Source organism: Tripterygium wilfordii, chromosome 9, assembly GCF_013401445.1.
Source record: "Tripterygium wilfordii isolate XIE 37 chromosome 9, ASM1340144v1, whole genome shotgun sequence".
Taxonomy (NCBI): domain Eukaryota; kingdom Viridiplantae; phylum Streptophyta; class Magnoliopsida; order Celastrales; family Celastraceae; genus Tripterygium; species Tripterygium wilfordii.
Window position 1 is genome coordinate 2,881,850 of NC_052240.1, and position 17,532 is coordinate 2,899,381.

A 17,532-nucleotide genomic window follows, 5' to 3' on the forward strand; every position below is an offset into this window, starting at 1 on the left:
AAAAAAAAAGAAAGAAAAAAAGATGGGTATGGTTCATTCATTATGAAACACTGATTAGTCAAACATGGGGACACCCATTATTTCCTGGAAGAACATGATCACAAAAACGCGGTTATGGCCAAGTCTTGTTGATTTAAGTGGGTGCTTATGGAAGGAAAACCTGGGGTGATATCTTGTTGAATCTAAACAGACAGCTAAGAGCTCTGCGATGGGCATCTCCTATCAAATGTTGGTGTATTTGTTTTGGCTAATATTGGCAATCCCAGCAACAGGCCAAGATGAGTGCTCCGAGAGAAAGTGCGGCCGCCGTGGTCCGGCTGTCCGGTTTCCCTTCAAGATCAAGGGGCGTCACCCAAATCACTGTGGCTATCCTGGATTTGACATATCTTGCAATGAAAAGCAGCAGCCTGTGCTGGAGCTGCCAGATTCAGTGAAACTCCTAATCAAGAAAATAAAATACAAGTCCCAGGTGATTCATGTGTACGACAGTTGCCTACCAAGGAGCATTAGATACCTAAACATATCAGCCTCCCCTTTTAATTACTTTGATTCATATCTATCCAACTACACTTTTTTCAAGTGTTCTGATAATCCAATGAGTTATCGAAGGGTGAATTGCCTTGAGAGCAGCCCAGTAGACCAGGTTTTTTCTGTTTCTTCGAATGGCTATATCTATGACTCTGCCGATACCATTTTGAATTGCAGTAAAATGTATGACATTTTATCAGCTCCCTACGATATAGTTTATGGCGGACCTGCTGTTCTTCAATTGAATTGGATAAAACCAGACTGCTGGAAGTGTGAAAGTGTAGACAAGAGATGTAGATTATTGAACACTACCAGTACGAAGGCTGAGATTGAGTGTTATGGAAGGTTAAGAGAAAAAACTGGTATAATCTGCTCTCTTTGTTTGCTTTCTGCTTTTCTTTCCCTTATTTATCAATGTTTCCTGCAAAAATATATACAGGCCAGGCTTGATAGGCTAAGATTTGAACCATCTTGCGCCTTTATAAACCAGATAGGCACAAAGACTGAAAATGTTTTCCTTTGTTTTCTCTTTTTTTTTTTTGGTAAGCTTCTTTGTTTTCTCTTCTGCAGATGTAGGGAAGATATTGTTAATCACAGGTTCGGTCCTCGGTGCCATCATAGTTGTGCTTCTGCTCTTAGCATTTTACCGTGTGCACAGAGCAAAAAGGATACAGGAAGAGAATCAGGCAAGGGTTGAACAGTTTTTGGAGGATTACAAGGCTTTTAAGCCGGCAAGATACACATACAATGACATCAAGACGATTACAGATGACTTCAAGGATAAATTGGGTCAAGGAGGTTATGGAACTGTGTACAAAGGAAAGCTTTCTAATGAAGTTACAGTTGCTGTTAAGATCCTTATCAATTCCAAAGGAGATGGAGTAGAATTTATCAATGAAGTGGCAACGATGGGTCGAATTCACCATGTTAATGTGGTTCGCTTGGTTGGCTATTGTGCTGACGGGTACAGAAGAGCTCTAGTGTATGAGTACTTGCCAAATGATTCACTAGAGAAGTTTATATTTTCTGAAAATGGCAAAGATCAATCCCTCAGTTGGGAGAAGCTACATAGTATTGCTCTAGACATAGGCAAAGGAATTGAGTATCTTCATCAAGGCTGCGAACAGAGGATCGTTCATTTCGATATCAAGCCTCATAATATACTGCTAGACCAAAATTTCAATCCAAAAATCTGTGATTTTGGTCTGGCAAAATTGTGTTCCAAGGATCAAAGTGCCGTTTCAATGACTGCAGCAAGGGGCACCATGGGCTACATTGCACCAGAAGTATTTTCAAGGAACTTTGGCAATGCCTCACACAAGTCAGATGTTTATAGTTTCGGAATGTTGCTGCTTGAAATGGTTGGGGGAAGGAAAAATGTTGATGTCACAGCAGATAAAACCAGTCAAGTATTCTTTCCAGAATGGGTGTATAATAAACTAAGTCAAGGAGAAGAGCCGGTGATTCGGATTGGTGAAGATGTTGATGCCCCTACTGCTAGGAAGTTGATGATCGTTGGGCTCTGGTGCATTCAGTGGAATCCAGTAGACCGCCCTTCGATGAGAGTTGTGGTTCAAATGTTGGAAGGGGAAGATGACAATTTAACCTTGCCTCCTAATCCTTTTGCTGCTAACAATGGAGCAAGAATGAATACAGGTATGCCAGGAATGCCATTTCATGAACATCATTTAACAGTTATCTCAGAAGCAGAAGAAAGTATATAATTTGAAGTAATATGTTAGATACATAGAAACTAAGTTGTTCATATTCATCCATGCATGTAAATGTGGTACCCGATCACTTATCAATTCCCACCAATAATCCCATCCTGCTATCATCTACATTGGTTGTAAAATCATCAGTGGTAGCATAGGCAAGGGAGGAAGTTTCCAAGGCAATGCCAGAAAACTTTGGCTTTTCCTATATTTTACTTGTTTGGAATTCAGTTGTATGCAATCTATCCATTCAGTTTCATCGTTTAAATGAAATGTATTGCTAAATTGTCAGGTCATCAAATGCAACTAATTTGACTGCTTTCTGTTTAATATCAAACAACTAATGATTGTGCTGATGGTATATACAATAAAATTTTCCACTTCTTGAAAAAACAATTAGAAGAAATATAAAAAGAGGTTTCCACTACCTTTCTTTGCATGTACAAGGATGGCAGCACAGTTTTGACTTACTAAAATTCAGAAAAAAAAAAATCAAAGAAATCATTATGATATGTTTATCAAAATAGCCATATATGCATAAGCCATTCTAAACAGATATACTAGAAAAGCTCCATTCAAGTATTGCAATATCCTTGAACAATCATACCACAGCAGTAGACCATCTCATGTTTTTAAGCCGAATGTCATATCCACTGAAGTAGATAATTAATTAGTTGATAATTTGATATTGTGCAAAATCAGTTCTGAAACTCACTTTTAGTAAAATATAGTAACATAAGAGGCCTCAATGACCAAGGCCCTCAACAGCAGGTTGGCTGACTCCAAATTTCTAAAGAAGCTTGCTTAGAAAATCAGGTGAGCATACCTGATATTTTACTTGTCCAGAAGGCATAGGCAAAGCTTAGCCAATTTGAGTTTTTCTGAAGTCAGGTTTATGCTGTCCATCATCTTAATGAGTCCTTTAGTGCTAACTGAACTGACTCTTCTCTGCTGATATCATCGTTTTAGTCCTGCTCAAGAATGGATTATGCTTCCTGGTTGTTTGCCCCAACTACAGCAGCCTTCCAATCACCATAGTTTCCACTTGAATCACTCATGTAAAGCTGGAAAAGAAAATTTTTGTCCCAACCCGATAACAAAAATGGATGGAGTAAGAGATTGAACAAGTTGTTCAACTGGCGTAAGCATACCTATTGAGCTGGACTTGGACCATTGCTCAGTAGATAATGATGTTGGCATCAGACATTATACCCACCACAACACAGGCTGCCATGGTCATCATTCTTGTACATCTTCTGAGTCGATTTTGCGGTTCGAAGAAACTTGGAATTGACCTTCTTCTCACCAACCAAAACAAGCCCATCCTTTGACAACATGGCTATTGCAGTTCCTGCATTTCCAATTGCCTCCACTGCGAAAAAGGAAGAGTTGATACAAATAAGCTTCTGATTTCAGTATGCTATCATACACACAAACATATACAAACCATTAATCACTCAGATAATGGAAACAAAAGTTGAGATGAATGTGCAATCAGCAACCGATAGTTTTTTCTTCATGCAAATGGGAAACACTTGTTACTTATAATCACTCAAGAAACTTCTCCATTATCAATTTATGGTTACTCCAAATCTAACTACATTTAGCAAAAGGAAAACAAACCCATCTATACACCTTGATTGCTTGAAAATTGAAAAATCTTGGTCTCTAGCCACCGATTCCTGTGAGAAGAAAAGAATCCACAAATGCTGAAGGTCGGTCGATTGCTGAAACTGAAACTAGTCGGCGCAACCGATCAAACTCAATTGGTCTGAAAGGGCCGAGTTTCACTTCTGTACATATTTAGTGGGCCGAGACATCAGTAGTAATAACATTGGGCCAAGATCCATGTATCAGGCGAATTTTATGTGGGCCTATGGTTTTGGCTCATGCACCGCACCAAACAAAACAAGTCGAAAAGCCCGAAAAAGAAAATTTGGCTGCAAAACCTCAGGCTAGCGTCCATGGTTCTGGCCTTTTGGGTGAAAGTAACATTCAGTTTTTATTTTTTTACTGTTTGGTTGCCGGTTTGTACTTTTTAGTTTTTTCCATTTTATGTCAAAAAAATGGTAAAAACTTTGTCTTTATCTCCACCCTCTTATTTGGGTTTTGTTCTGGATAGTAGACTAGCAGTTAATTATTTCCTTGCATGTTTGGCAAGTCTATATTAGTATATTGTACCACATTAAATGTGATGCAATCTCTAATTTTGAGCAAATATGCAGTGAATATTCCATCCCTAAACATTTTTTTTGTATAATTTTTGAGATTTGAATAATTCTAACCAACCACATGGTATTATATATAAAAGTTGACGCACAATGGATGGAGCAATCAGATTGAATCAAGAACTAAAAATGCAAATGCAAATGGAGAATTATGAATTAAGATATAAAAATAAATGCAAATGTATGGAATCAAAAGGACATTATTTTACTCAAGGGAAGAAAAAAAAGGTGGAAAATTTGGATAAAGATGATAATTAGAGGTAATGGGAACAAATAAAAAAGAATTAAGAGTGAATTTAGGGAGACTAAAAACAGGAATACCAAAAATTGTTTTTGAAAAACAAGGTACCTGAAGAATACGCCTCTGCTCCCCAGTCCTCTGTATCCGCCATTAATGTAGCGATCTATCTATGTATATATTTCAGATTTGGTTGGTCTTCTTCAGTACTTGAAGAATACGCATCTGCTCCCCAGTCCTCTGTATCCGCCATTTATGTAGCGATCTATCTATATATATATATATATTTCAGATTTGGTTGGTCTTCTTCAGTTCTTTGGTGGTCCCAGTCTATGTAAACGAAGCCAAAAGCTAAAGCTGAAGTCGCAAGGAAGAACCTTCAACACTCCAAAGGGAAGAAAAAAAATGGCGATTTCGTCGTCGAAGCAAATTAGCTTCTCCTTCGTCTGAACTTATGGGTATGTAATCTAATTCTTTATTCTTGATGGGTTCTTCGATTTTTTTTTGTATTGCTTCTATGTGTACATGGAATCTTACTTTGGGCTTTTGGGATGCATTTTCAAGGTTTTATACTCTGTCCGATTATTACTTTCAATGCGTTTTAATTTTGAGAGCTTTGCTTTCGTTGTGGTTATTTAATGGCTCCTTGATTAGATTTGATTTTGTGTTTCTTCTGTTCCATATATGAGAAAGAAGAAAAATTTTGATGGATTAGGCTCGAGATTAATTGGGTTATGTACATTTTAATGAAAGTTCATCATCACAGGTATCAATCAAAGTTCTCTGATTGCTGATTTCTTTGATTAAAGTAGGTGTCTTTTATATCTAAATCTCTGATTTTTCTGAGCTGAGTTAATCGAAGGCATTGATGTTAAGAATTTTCTAGAGTCTTGATGAATGAGAGCTTGTCTAATCGTGGGATTAAGTCCCACATCAAACAGCAAGTGCAATTGATTTTACTTAATCTCTAGATTTCGCAATATTGTAGAAATGAAAGTGGATCAGATTTCTAGGTTTCTTCCTAATTCAATGTGGTATCGTAGAAAATAAAATACTTTGTTGACAAGCTCTGGGAGGAGGTATTTAAACTCATGACCTCATGGTGGTGATCTCCATGGAATCTACCTACTTAACAATGATTTTGAATTTCTGATTGTTTAGCCATTTGTGACTAAAAGAGAATAATGTCATCCAGGTTGCCTCATATGGCTTTTACCTCTCCCAAGCCAAAAAAAAAAAAGTTGCAGCAGGAATGAATTAGAGGAAGAGAACTTAATCGATTGGTTGGTATTTTGTCATCTAATTTTGAAACCATATTCTTTGTTGATATGTATAGTCATTCTTGTCATCATCTTAACCTCTTGATGCATTTCAGAAATCTTAATATGTGTGCTTTGAACTGTGAGCTAGTTCCCCGTCAGATGTACGACATCCTGCTCAGAAGTTGGTTATAGTATTGTTTGCCAATCTGATATAAACTGTGACGAGATTAGCTTTTCTTGACACATCGATGGGAAAGGTCTTTGCTATTTGATAGTTCTCCTATTTTGTTTGAATGGACACATAAGGCTGCAAAATAGTTCTTATTTACCTGCATTCTGACCTTTTGATCTATTAACCCAACCATTTGCAAGGATTCTTATAATTCGATGATTGGATGTGTTGTGTACTTTCTTCAGAACTCTCTGTTTTGGGAATTTTATTGATTCCATTAGTGGACCAATAATTATTTAGTTCCTCATTGTGCTTTAAATTATTGGATGCAGACAAGTTGAATCAGTAAAAAAGACGAGCAGAGCCAAGGTGATATAATTTGCTGAGGATTCATTTATGATAAGTAGAAATTCAGTTTTCTTGGCAGAAGATTTTGGAGTTCGTTCAGTGTAAACATCTGCTGCACAGGTTTTGCAATGTCTTTGCTGTCTAAACTACGCTGTATCACTGTCGATGTTACTGGTACACTAATAGCTTACAAAGGGGAGCTCGGTGACTACTATTGCATGGCAGCAAAATCTGTTGGACTACCTTGCCCTGATTATAAGCGTGTGCACGAGGGCTTTAAATTTGCTTATACAGAAATGGCGAGAGAATATTCTTGTTTTGGGCATGCAGCTAAGATGCCTAACATTGTCTGGTGGAAGACATGTGTGAGAAATTCCTTTGTCAGGGTGAGATATATGACTCAATCGCTGTATGATCTTTGGTCATATTGCAAATTTATCAGGAATACCTCACTTATCAGTGCGTGTCACATTGTATTGAGTTGGTTATTTATGTCTTTGAGGGGACAAGAACTATTTCAATGATTCACACGTTTTCAACTTCTTAACATGGCAAGAGTAGCCTCCTTGTGGCTATGTAGTTTGCAGTAATAACAAAGGTCATGACTGAGATGTTTTGGGATATCAATGTTTCCCTTGATTCCATTGAAGCAACATTTTGATAAATCATGTTTGTTTTCTGGCAGGCTGGATATGATTACGACGAAGAGACATTTGAGAAGGTGTTTCGACGCATATATGCATCCTTTGGGTCATCAGCTCCTTACAGTGTCTTCCCTGACTCCCGGCCATTTCTGAGATGGGCACGTGAAAAAGGTCTTACAGTTGGCATCATTAGCAATGCTGAATACCGTTACCAGGACGTGATACTTCCTGCCTTGGGCTTGAATCAGGTACATGACTAGTTTCTACAAACGGTAGTACGTTTTATTTTAGTACTGCACTGCTGCTTTGTTTGCTTGATCCATTTGGATGACCACAGTTTCACACTAATGAGTCCGTAACTAAGAAACATTACGGCACTGCCACCCTTTAAATGTATGTTCGTATTTATGTTTGGATTGGCAAGCATGGGAACAAACTGACATAGACTCTCTCTCTCTCTGAGAAAATCAGGGATCCGAGTGGGACTTTGGTGTGTTCTCCGGCCTTGAAGGTGTCGAGAAACCAGACCCAAAAATTTATCAAATTGCGCTTGAGAGGGCTGGAAATATTGCACCAGAAGAAGCTCTGCATATTGGTGACAGTATGCGCCAAGATTACGTGCCAGCAAAGAGTGTTGGAATGCATGCATTGCTACTGGACAGATTTAAGGCTCCTAATGCCAAGGAGTGGGAAAAATCTGGTGCAATTGTCCTTCCTGACTTGGTGGCAGTGCAGGAATTGCTTAGTTCAGAGAAGTTGACAACAGACTTGTATACATCGCTTTGCTGAAGACGCTGATATTCGTTTAATTATCTCTCTTCCCCTACCTGTCTTACCTACCTTTGATATGCAATACATGATGAAACTTTCGCAGATTCAAGTGTTTTTTTTTTGGGGGGAGATAATTGCATTAGCTTTGTACAATTGTACTAGCATTGTTGTTGATATTGAGCTGGAAAGTAATTGAATCAGAGGAATTTTTTTCCTTCTTTTGTGATGCATAGTTATGAACTGTTAATTGAATTATAGCTAAAACAATTAGATCTGATCTACAGTTGAAATTTTCTTTAGGGTTCTAGAGAGAAAGCAAAGAAGAATTGTGCAAATTTGTTCATAAACAAGCTTTGGTGAAATTCTTAGTTAACCACGAGAAAGCCGAAGAAGTTTAGGTCTTGTGCATCGGGCCGAGCAAGACTGTAAGACTATGACACAATGACACCAAACCCAAGTCTGAACACGGCCCATGGGCCTGATCCCCTTGGGAGTCAAGACTGAAGACTCAAAAGGAACCTCCTTTGCAGATACAGAGTAGGTTGGCAGAGACAGACTCGAGGAACCTCGTTTGCTTCCCATGAGAGCGATTGATTTTCCCGTAAAACCCTAAAGCCCCATCTTTTTTGGTTTAAGCTTTGTTGCGCCTCTCTCTCTCTCTTTCTCTCTCTCTCTCCATTCAAAACTTAACTTTTTATGTGATTTTTTTTTCATATGAATTCCTCCAGTCCCTAATTGATAGACTACCTCCAGACGGTGTAGGACTCTGAAAATTGTGGTACATTGTATTCACAGAGCATTTGAGCCATTTCTGTGTTCGGATTCTAAAGTCTTTGCCGCTATGTTCCTAAGTTAAAACAAAGCTGTGTTTTTTATTCACCATTCAAGTTGAACAATTCTCCATATTACATGCACACCAACTGTTCGAGGAATTTCTCTAGAGAAGCTAAAGTTCATTCACTTTGATACTTGTATTCGTGAAATTTATAGTTTCATTATGGAGAATGAGAACAAAGCCGAGGTCGAAAGTTTTATAAAAGAATTACCTCCTGTAGAGTTCTGCTGTGTATATGGCTCTACTCTCCATCCAAACAACCATGATAAGGTTTATGCCCGCATCTCATTTATTTGGTCTCAATATCTTTCATGAGAGTATTGTTCTTATTATAAAGTTTTGAAATTTGGGTGCAGTCGTCCATGGTAGATTTCATTCTTGGTGTAGCAGATCCTATGCAATGGCATTCTGATGTAAGATTTATGTAGTAACTCATATCTTGTCTGCTGTCATAAATGCGTATCGTATCTGATTCTGTTTCTTTTCTTATTTGAGCCAGAATCTTAACTTGAATAGAATCCACTATGCCTCATGGATGGTGCACCTTGGTGGGGCAAAATTGGTGCCAATCTCTCTATCTCTCTTCCTCTCTCTCTCTCTCTTGTTTATTATTTATATATATATATATTTCTTATTCTATAATTTCATCTTTGTGTTAGATTACTGAAGTTGCTGAAGGGATCGGTGTAGGAGTGCACTTCAACCCTTTTGTTACTTGGAATGACAGGGTATAGGACTACTTTCCAGTAATGAGAACATAAAAGGGTCCTTTGGTATCTGCCATTTGTTCAACTTATTAGCAATTCAGCAAGTTATGCTTGGATCAACATTATGACACGGCCATAAAAAATTCTGTCTCACTTACTGCTTTACATGTGACAGATGTTCAAGTATGGGATTGTCAGGATGCATGATCTAATTCGGGATGTACTGACTTGGGACAGGTTTTACTTGAGTGGTCGTTTACAAAAACCAGTATGTCTTTCCTGCTTGTCTCATCTTTTTGCATTTGTAAGCATGAGAGCATGCATCTTTCACTAATTTTGTAAATAACCAAAAACACATACTGAAGGACAGTATGAGAACACTTTAGTTAATTGTTTTCCGATTGCATTGAGGAACTCATAAAGTTTAGCTGGTTTACTGTACCTGTACTTATATTCACTGTTTTCATTTAATGCTGTCACACTATCTACATATATGGTTCCTGTCCTTGTGAATCTCTCATCCATTTAAAAATACTTTGTGCAGGTTCAAATCCTTGTAGATAATTTGGAAATTGCAGAAGTAAACTCAGTAAATTTGAAGGCTGCTGTCGCTTCAGCTCTCCTTCTTTTGCCGTCCCAGTTCACTGAGGTTTGTTTCACCGCTCAATGCTTATTTAGTTGATAGAATTGATGATATTCTCGATGATCATGTAGGAAGACTTGTATGCAAAAATATGCAGCCTTTCTTATATGGGTGACTTGCGTATGTTTTTTGCTGAAGACAAAAACAAGGTATGGCTCTATCAAACCTTACATAAATCTCTGGGAGCATTGATATGGTGGCTTGAAAAATTGCTTACAGGTAGTCACTGCTCTGCATGTTTTTTTGGATGGAAATCTTATTTGCTGGTTTTCCTCCCTCTCTTTTTTCAATATAGATCACTTTTTTTTTCTATGATGTACATAGATAACATTGTTTGGCAGCTTAAGTTGTTGGCCAATCATTAGTGAAATAGCCAGCATCATTATCTTACAAAGTTTCTCTTGTCCAAATACATCTGCAACAGGTGAAGAAGATTGTACAAGGGCAATTTGATTTGTTCCAGTCATTATATAAGCCTTTTCTTGAAGAATATGAGAAAAAGGAGTTATTAAGGTTCTCATCATCTGGTGTACAGGGAAACATCTCTCAGGTATATTGAAATCCTCAACATCTTACGTTTACTTAGATTCATTCAACGCTATGCAATTACATAAGAGTTTTCCTTAAATTATTCAGAGACTATAAAATTATTTTCCACTTTGATGACTGGTATGTCAGCAATCACTTGAGGAAAGCAGTTTCATGTATAATATTACTGAGATAGACACTCAACACCCTACAGCAGATATTCAAAATCTATGCAGAAAGTCATTGAACAGCTTTTTAATCTAATAACACTGAATCTAGCCTCAAATATGCTAATATATTGTTGTTTCTCATAACCAGGATTGCGGCTTATCTGCAGCCCATTTGCATGTTTCTTCTCTTGGTTCAACGATCAGAAGCAGAATGGCAATGGAGCTAGGAGATAACAAAATGCTAGATGAATCTGGTATGAACTTTAGCTTGTGCAGAAGAGATAAATCAACTGCATAATAACTTAGTTTCATCCTAGTTTTGAGTTTGATCACTATACCACCAGCACACATTATCTTCACTGTCTTTGCCTGAAGCCTAGATGCCTGAGCATAGTGCTTAATTTTTTTTTGGTTGATTATTCTGTATGTGCTCCTAAGGGAAGAGATTCTTACATTCTGGTAACATTGAACTGCAGGTAAAGTTATACATCAAGTTGTGATCAATTCAAGGGAGGAAGCTGCAAAATGCATGCAGAAGGTCCTGAGGCGAGTCGTCATGGTCTCAAGTGCAAGGCAGGCTGTGTCTGGTCTACTAGCCGTGGGTGGTGTTAACGGCACAAGATATCTTGCTAATAAAATTCGCAAAGCCTGGAAATCCTGGTCATGACACCAAAATTAAAAGCTGTTTTTAAGTAGAGATGCTTCAGCCACATATACTGAGTGGCTTTGCCAAATTTTGATGATCCACTCATATATCCAATTAACTACATGTTTACCAAGGAGCACAGCAAATTCCTTCTAGTCTTATTACCATGGTGGAGATCATTTTTCTCTCATTTTGTGTTTTGCCCTAAGCTGGTTGATACATTTATTGTTGTGGATGCTGTAATTTCTTCCATTCTTGGTTTGAACATTAACAGCATAAAATAAAATAAAATAAGAGAACTTAAGCAAAAAAAGAGCTCAAACAGGAGCTACAGAGAATTTGACAAAGTTTCTCTGGATCAGTTAATGAATAGGTGTTGCTCCTCTGTATCCTTCAAGGAAGAGAAGTGGCCATAATCCAATGGTATGTTAATTGTTTCCCTGTATTTGCAAAATAAAGTATTTCCAGTCACTCAGGGTAGCTGCTGCCATGGAGAGTAATTGTTCAGCAACTTAAAAATGCATCTAATCAACAAGTTATAGGTTCACAACAAAATCAGAGTGTAAATGCTTGTCCCTAATTCCAATGCGACGTGTTCACTCATGGTTCTATTAGCATGTAAAAAACAGTTCTATGATCTATAGTTGAAAGAAATGTATTTGCATCCCCGTAAGTAATACTAGTTATTGTTCCGTTTACAAAGGAATACTAGCAGATGGGAACAATGTAGCAGTAAAGGTCTACAAATTGCAACTTGAAGGAGCATTTGGAAGTTTTGAATCTGAATGTCAAGTAATACACGACATCGAAACCTTGTGAAAATAATCAGCTGCAGTTCAAATGAAGGTTTCAAGGATCACCGTCAAAGACAGGATTCAAGACCTTTGTCCCATTTCTCCATACTAGACATCATGCCGAACGGAAGCTTGGTGAAATGGATTCATTCTGACAACTACAGATCTGCATTTTAAAGAGAATGGAAGCTGTGTTTAGATGTTACTTCAGAATGTATCCATTAATTTGGAAGAATACAATTATATTTGACTTAACATAGGCCTTTCTGTCCATGGCTGCAGATACAGTTCAAACCGTCACCAGAACTTCTCAATATCTGGCATTAGAAAATCCTTTTTTGTTCATAATCATCAAAAATTGATTTCCTGGATAAAACCAAACTCATCATATCACAATACTAAACCAGGATAAAATACTCTTAAAGAAAACGAACATAATGATAAAGTACTGGAAATTTAAAAAGAAACAAAAAGATAAAAAGGATAAATACAGGACCTCGTGCAGAGGGGCTGGGTAGATTTTAATCTGATTGGATTTGTTTGCATAGACTTATGTGGTTAAATATAGAAATCGAAAATTAGCAATGTAAATTTTTTCAAAATCTGTTGATTTACAAATTGTGGATAATGGACAAAATATTCAATTCACTGCATGTAAGGTATGCTGTCCTAGTGTTCTATATCTATAAATGGGAAAGGCTACTTCACAGCAAACAAGAAAAGGTTCTTAATTAGATGACATAACTTGAAGCGTAATAAATCATACTCACCATTCACACTTCTGCTTGAACCAGACATAGATCATTTTGAGAGCAGATCGACAAACTACAGGAGAGCTTGAAGGCAAAAGTTGTCCTTCCAGCACAAGTAGCAAATGTATAATTACTCTGGAAAAGTCGAGCAATGTTCAGGACTTAAAGTCTGCTTCAGTGTCCTGGCAAGTTTAGAAAATTGTCTAAATCAACACCAACTGTAGTACAGTGATTGCACAAGAATCAAGGGGAAAACCCCATAACTAAGAAATTCACATTCAAGACAAGCCACCATCTTGTAACCAAGAAACTTGAGCTAGAACAAAATAATTCAACTTCAAGTAATTTTATTAGTAGTCAGCACCAGAGAGTGCTTGTGGAGTGAAAGAGTAGAGTATGGAGAGATTTGGCCAAGAACTTATTAAAGGTGGAGCAAATTGGATTTCTTACCTGTACCATCCTTTCAGAATTGGACCAGGTACCAGTCTTCGGCTATGTGCTTTCAGATATAATTCCGTTTGAGGACCAACTTCAAAAGACAAATGACGACAGTGAGGTCAAGGGAGTGCAAAAGCAAAGTGAAAACAATAGCAAAGTGAATCTGCATCCTTGCCTGGTGGAAAATCACATGATGTGGATGTGATTTCTGTTATTGTGACCCACATTTCATATGTTCATGGCCAATAAGCCACAAACATGCTGGAAAAGTACTCTGTCAAAAAACTTATGGTTAAGAGCAATGCTCTTAAATTTGCTTTTTGGACATTGAGTTGCAGGCAGGCCATTTTCCTAATCATTGAGTAAGGAGATTTGGTTTTCATAAAGACGGGACATATACTTTTTGAAAGCATTGTTGCAACTTCTCAATTCAAACCCCACCAGAACTTGTTACACATTCACACCACACCAAGAGATCAGTAAACTAATGTCCTTCTAATGTTCTATGACCTGGCAGTTGCTACAATGATGGTAACAATCAGCGCAAGGGAAACTACCACTTATATCGCATATCTACACTGAATACTGTATAATCAGGTTTCTGATGATTGCGAGGTTTTCTTGTGCTAACACATCCAATTCGACTCCCTTTTTCCTCTTTGTGGCAAGGGAGATCCCAAGCAACTATATACTTTGCTTATGTAGAATGTGATAGTATCACCACCCTGGCAAAAGAAACTAAAGACCATCCATAAAAACACCACTGGAGTCCACTGACTTGGGAAATGCCACTCTTCAGTAAGTTGTCTATGGTTAAGATCCCTCCCCACACAACTTTCTGGCAAAAAAAAAACAACTTAAGGGCAGAGGGAGGGGGCTATAAGCTATGGATTTCCTGATTGAATTCCAGGGGAAGATTCAGTTACCCAGGTGGTGCTTATTTTTATGAAGTTCCCTGTAGTAAGAGCAGACAGTGAGAGATAGTGAGAACTGATAAATTCCAAGTATGAGCATCAAGACCAATATCTCTTTACTTCTTCTTGGGGTATATTCATTGTTCTCCAGTGCACAACGCCAAGTTTCGAGTTTCATGATCCACAATCTCCATTTAGTTTACTGAGCATAGTCCTCACGAAAACAAGGTGAGTGGCTTACATGCCATCTAAAGCAGATGATGCAAAAGTAAAATTATGCTCAAAATGAACATGCCAAGAACATCCTGCAAGAAGAAATATGCAGAAAATAAATTAGATGGAGCCACACTAGAGCTATTTTGAAAATTTTCAAACCTAGTGCAAAACTTTTTGTTAGTATGAAATCTCTCAGCCATTAACTCTCTATAACATTATCAAGCCTTAATTTCATCCTAGTTTTGCCAGTTACCCAAGAAATGTCATTATTTCTAAAGCTACTTCCTAAGATTACTTAGCCATTTCACCCCTCCTCCTAGGCCTAGCATAGCTGCATAAGAAATATCTATTGGAAATATGTGTTCCTTTCCTTTGAAGATTGTTGGTAATTCAACCAAGATATAATGGTTGAAAAACAAATAAAGACCTGAAAAGTTGCAAATATGTAACAAGAGCCTTACCTATATTTTAGCAGAATAGATTGCTCCAACATTTGTTAATGTCTGCTCGTATCTTCTTGGGTTTGCAGATTTCTTGAACAACTCTATCCCATGTAGAGGCTTTTGGTGCGAAAGACTTTTGCAGCATTACTTCCAAAATTTTAGATGCACCTGACACTCTGTGTCGTCTAAATAGCCTAATCACGAGCTCGTCTAGAAACTCCCTCCCGTCTTGCTGAATGCTTAGATTTTGTCCGAAGGCCCTCAAGAATATGTTGCATGTGACATAGTCTGGATCACATTCCCTATCCAACATGCCATTTAAAAGATCAATGGCACGAGAGACATTTCCCTGCTCGCAGAAAGCTTTCAAAAGAATGTTATAAGTGATGACATCAGGTTGAGATTCAGGCTTATGACAAAGCATCTCATTGAAGAGTTTTATAGCCTCATCTAGTGAGCCACTGTTGCAGAGGCCATGAATCATCGAACTGTAAGCTACAACATCTGGCTTACATCCTGTGTACAACAAGCGTGTCCAGACCATCATAGCCTCTCTCAGCTTTCCATCCTTGCAAAGGCCATCAATAAGTACACTGTAACAAACCTCATTGGGTATACAATTATTTTCAGCCATCTCATTCCACACCTGTATGGCTCTGCCGCTGTTACCTATCTCAAAAAAACCTCTCATCAACGAGCTATACGTGTAAGCATTGGGTGGGCAACCCTTGTTTATCATGTCACCAAGAATTTCATAGGCTTCGTCAGGTTTTCTTTCTCGACACAAACCATCTACCACAGCACTGTACACAACAATGTTGGGTTTGCATCCCTTTTCTACCATATTTTTGAACAACCTCCTTGCCTCTTCAGAATTTCCCTTCTTAAATAACCCACTTAATATAGCAGAATAAATGTGTTCATTCGCAAGATACCCTCTTTCCTCTATGGAATTCAACAAATGAGCTGCATCTTCTGCCCTTCCTTGCTTGACAAGCCCGTTGACAATCGTTCCGTAGGTGATCTCATTAGGTACACATTTGTTTGACACCATCCGGTCCAAAACACTAACTGCCTTGTCCAACTTCCCCACGAGACATAAACCATTAATAAGTGTATTGTAGGTCACTTCATTAGGAACACAACCTTTAAGTAACATATTATCCAGAAACTTTGCTGCGCGAGCTAAATCACCCTTTTTGCATAACCCATTGATAAGCACATTGAACGTCTCAGAAGTGGGAAAACAACCCTCAATTTGCATCTCATCGAACAACGAAACAACCTCATCAATCCTATCCTCCTTGCACAAACCATCCATTAGGGTGCAATAAGTATACACGTCAGGAGTACATTTTCTAACAGGCATTTCCCTGAACAACTCGACTGCACTGTCAACCAATCCCAACTTGCACATCGCCTTAATGACCAAATTGAAACTAAGCCCGTTTGGAGAAATATTCATGCTTATATCATTAACAACAGAATAGTAGAACTCCAGTGCGCGATGGAAGCAACCATCTTTTATAATAACATTAAGAACCGAATTAAACGACTTAACAGTACGTTTACACCTAAATTCACGAACCATTCTATCAAACATTTCCACGGCTTTCTCGGGTAATTGCGCCTTCCCATAAGCCTTGAAGATTTGAATGAAGCTCTTCTCTAGGAATACCCTGTTTTCCCGTCTCATTCGAGCCAAGACCGTCTCTAATGTTCTAAAATCGCCACAACCGGCATAGTTTTCGATCAAGGAATAGTAAGAGGAATCACCCGGTTGGTAAGAACCCATTTTGGGTCCGGATTGGAAGATTAGGTCAGAAATTGGAGGCTCGGGTTCATGGAGGCTCTCGGATTCGGTTCCGATAGTTCTGCTTGTCTGAATTGCGAGGAGAGAGAAAGGACTCAACAACTTCACGCAATTGCAGTAGAGTTGGCGAGCCCGGGGCCTTTGACGACTGAGTTTGTATGGTATAGTAGCCATTGACGCGCTGGTGCTCGAATGCGAGGATGAGGAAACAGTGATGGTTTTATTGTTCTATTTAGCTTTCCAGACCGAACGGACATATTTTCAGTATTTTGACGGCTCCCGGTGGTTGACATCTTCAAGGATCCGGTTGTCTTGTGACATAAAATTAGGGTGACGAAACTGGATGATAACCGAATTTGGCCGATCCGATTAAATCAAATTTTTGAACATTAGTTACATGTTGAAAATACGGGTCGACAAAATTTTTATCTAGTTTAAAATTTGATCTGGTTCAAACACAAAAATATTGTCCGAACACTAATACATATTAGGTTATCATTCAATCCACTTGTCCGAATTTAAAACAATCTAGGTTTAGATTTGATCAATCAAATATGTCTGAAATACAATCCAGAATACGATTTGGACATAAATATTTCATAAGCATGTAATCTTATTTGATCCGGAATAGGATTTTTTTTCCACCTCTACATAAAAATAATAGCAGGAGGTTCATCCGGGATGCCTGCACCTGGTCGGGCGGCTGAGAGGACTAGTTATGGTTCTT

The 17,532-nt window shown here is 38.1% G+C and overlaps 4 protein-coding genes and 1 pseudogene across 13 annotated transcripts; 3 read left to right on the forward strand and 2 right to left on the reverse strand.

Moving 5' to 3' along the window:
- Positions 1–80: 80 nt before the first annotated feature.
- Positions 81–2,549, forward strand: LOC120005846 (rust resistance kinase Lr10-like). Its single transcript, XM_038855700.1, has 2 exons — positions 81–890; positions 1,099–2,549. Exons 1-2 carry the CDS (start codon positions 209–211, stop codon positions 2,250–2,252), a joined length of 1,836 nt encoding a protein of 611 aa, XP_038711628.1. The 5' UTR covers positions 81–208; the 3' UTR covers positions 2,253–2,549.
- A 439-nt stretch (positions 2,550–2,988) lies between these two features.
- LOC120005899 lies at positions 2,989–4,209 on the reverse strand (annotated as a pseudogene).
- Positions 4,210–4,788: 579 nt separating this feature from the next.
- Positions 4,789–8,136, forward strand: LOC120006083 (haloacid dehalogenase-like hydrolase domain-containing protein 3). Of its 2 annotated transcripts, XM_038855956.1 has the most exons (5): positions 4,789–5,167; positions 5,905–5,992; positions 6,476–6,877; positions 7,177–7,383; positions 7,607–8,136. In XM_038855956.1, exons 3-5 carry the CDS (start codon positions 6,620–6,622, stop codon positions 7,922–7,924), a joined length of 783 nt encoding a protein of 260 aa, XP_038711884.1. In that variant the 5' UTR covers positions 4,789–5,167; positions 5,905–5,992; positions 6,476–6,619; the 3' UTR covers positions 7,925–8,136. The 2 variants fall into 2 exon arrangements, with proteins under 2 accessions (XP_038711884.1, XP_038711883.1); XM_038855955.1 differs by lacking the exon at positions 5,905–5,992 and having other exon boundaries at positions 4,791–5,167.
- Positions 8,137–8,438: 302 nt separating this feature from the next.
- LOC120006082 (phosphatidate cytidylyltransferase, mitochondrial) lies at positions 8,439–11,748 on the forward strand. Of its 4 annotated transcripts, none has more exons than XM_038855951.1 (10): positions 8,441–9,011; positions 9,098–9,154; positions 9,241–9,303; positions 9,401–9,469; positions 9,624–9,716; positions 9,993–10,097; positions 10,163–10,240; positions 10,516–10,641; positions 10,938–11,043; positions 11,266–11,748. In XM_038855951.1, exons 1-10 carry the CDS (start codon positions 8,904–8,906, stop codon positions 11,454–11,456), a joined length of 996 nt encoding a protein of 331 aa, XP_038711879.1. In that variant the 5' UTR covers positions 8,441–8,903; the 3' UTR covers positions 11,457–11,748. The 4 variants fall into 4 exon arrangements, with proteins under 4 accessions (XP_038711880.1, XP_038711879.1, XP_038711881.1 ...); XM_038855953.1 differs by having other exon boundaries at positions 8,927–9,011; positions 9,241–9,289; XM_038855952.1 differs by lacking the exon at positions 10,163–10,240 and having other exon boundaries at positions 8,439–9,011.
- Positions 11,749–12,069: 321 nt separating this feature from the next.
- Positions 12,070–17,117, reverse strand: LOC120006101 (pentatricopeptide repeat-containing protein At4g20090). 6 transcript variants are annotated; one of them, XR_005469939.1, is made up of 5 exons: positions 15,011–17,117; positions 13,432–13,510; positions 13,000–13,163; positions 12,486–12,595; positions 12,070–12,395 (listed from the first exon to the last, which is right to left on the reverse strand). XR_005469939.1 is itself a non-coding variant. In XM_038855988.1 (2 exons), the coding sequence occupies exon 1, from the start codon at positions 16,977–16,979 to the stop codon at positions 15,018–15,020; it is 1,962 nt and encodes a 653-aa protein (XP_038711916.1). In that variant the 5' UTR covers positions 16,980–17,117; the 3' UTR covers positions 13,599–14,638; positions 15,011–15,017. The 6 variants fall into 6 exon arrangements, 1 of the variants encoding a protein (XP_038711916.1); XR_005469940.1 differs by lacking the exon at positions 12,486–12,595; XR_005469938.1 differs by having other exon boundaries at positions 12,070–12,546.
- Between the last annotated feature and the right edge of the window lie 415 nt (positions 17,118–17,532).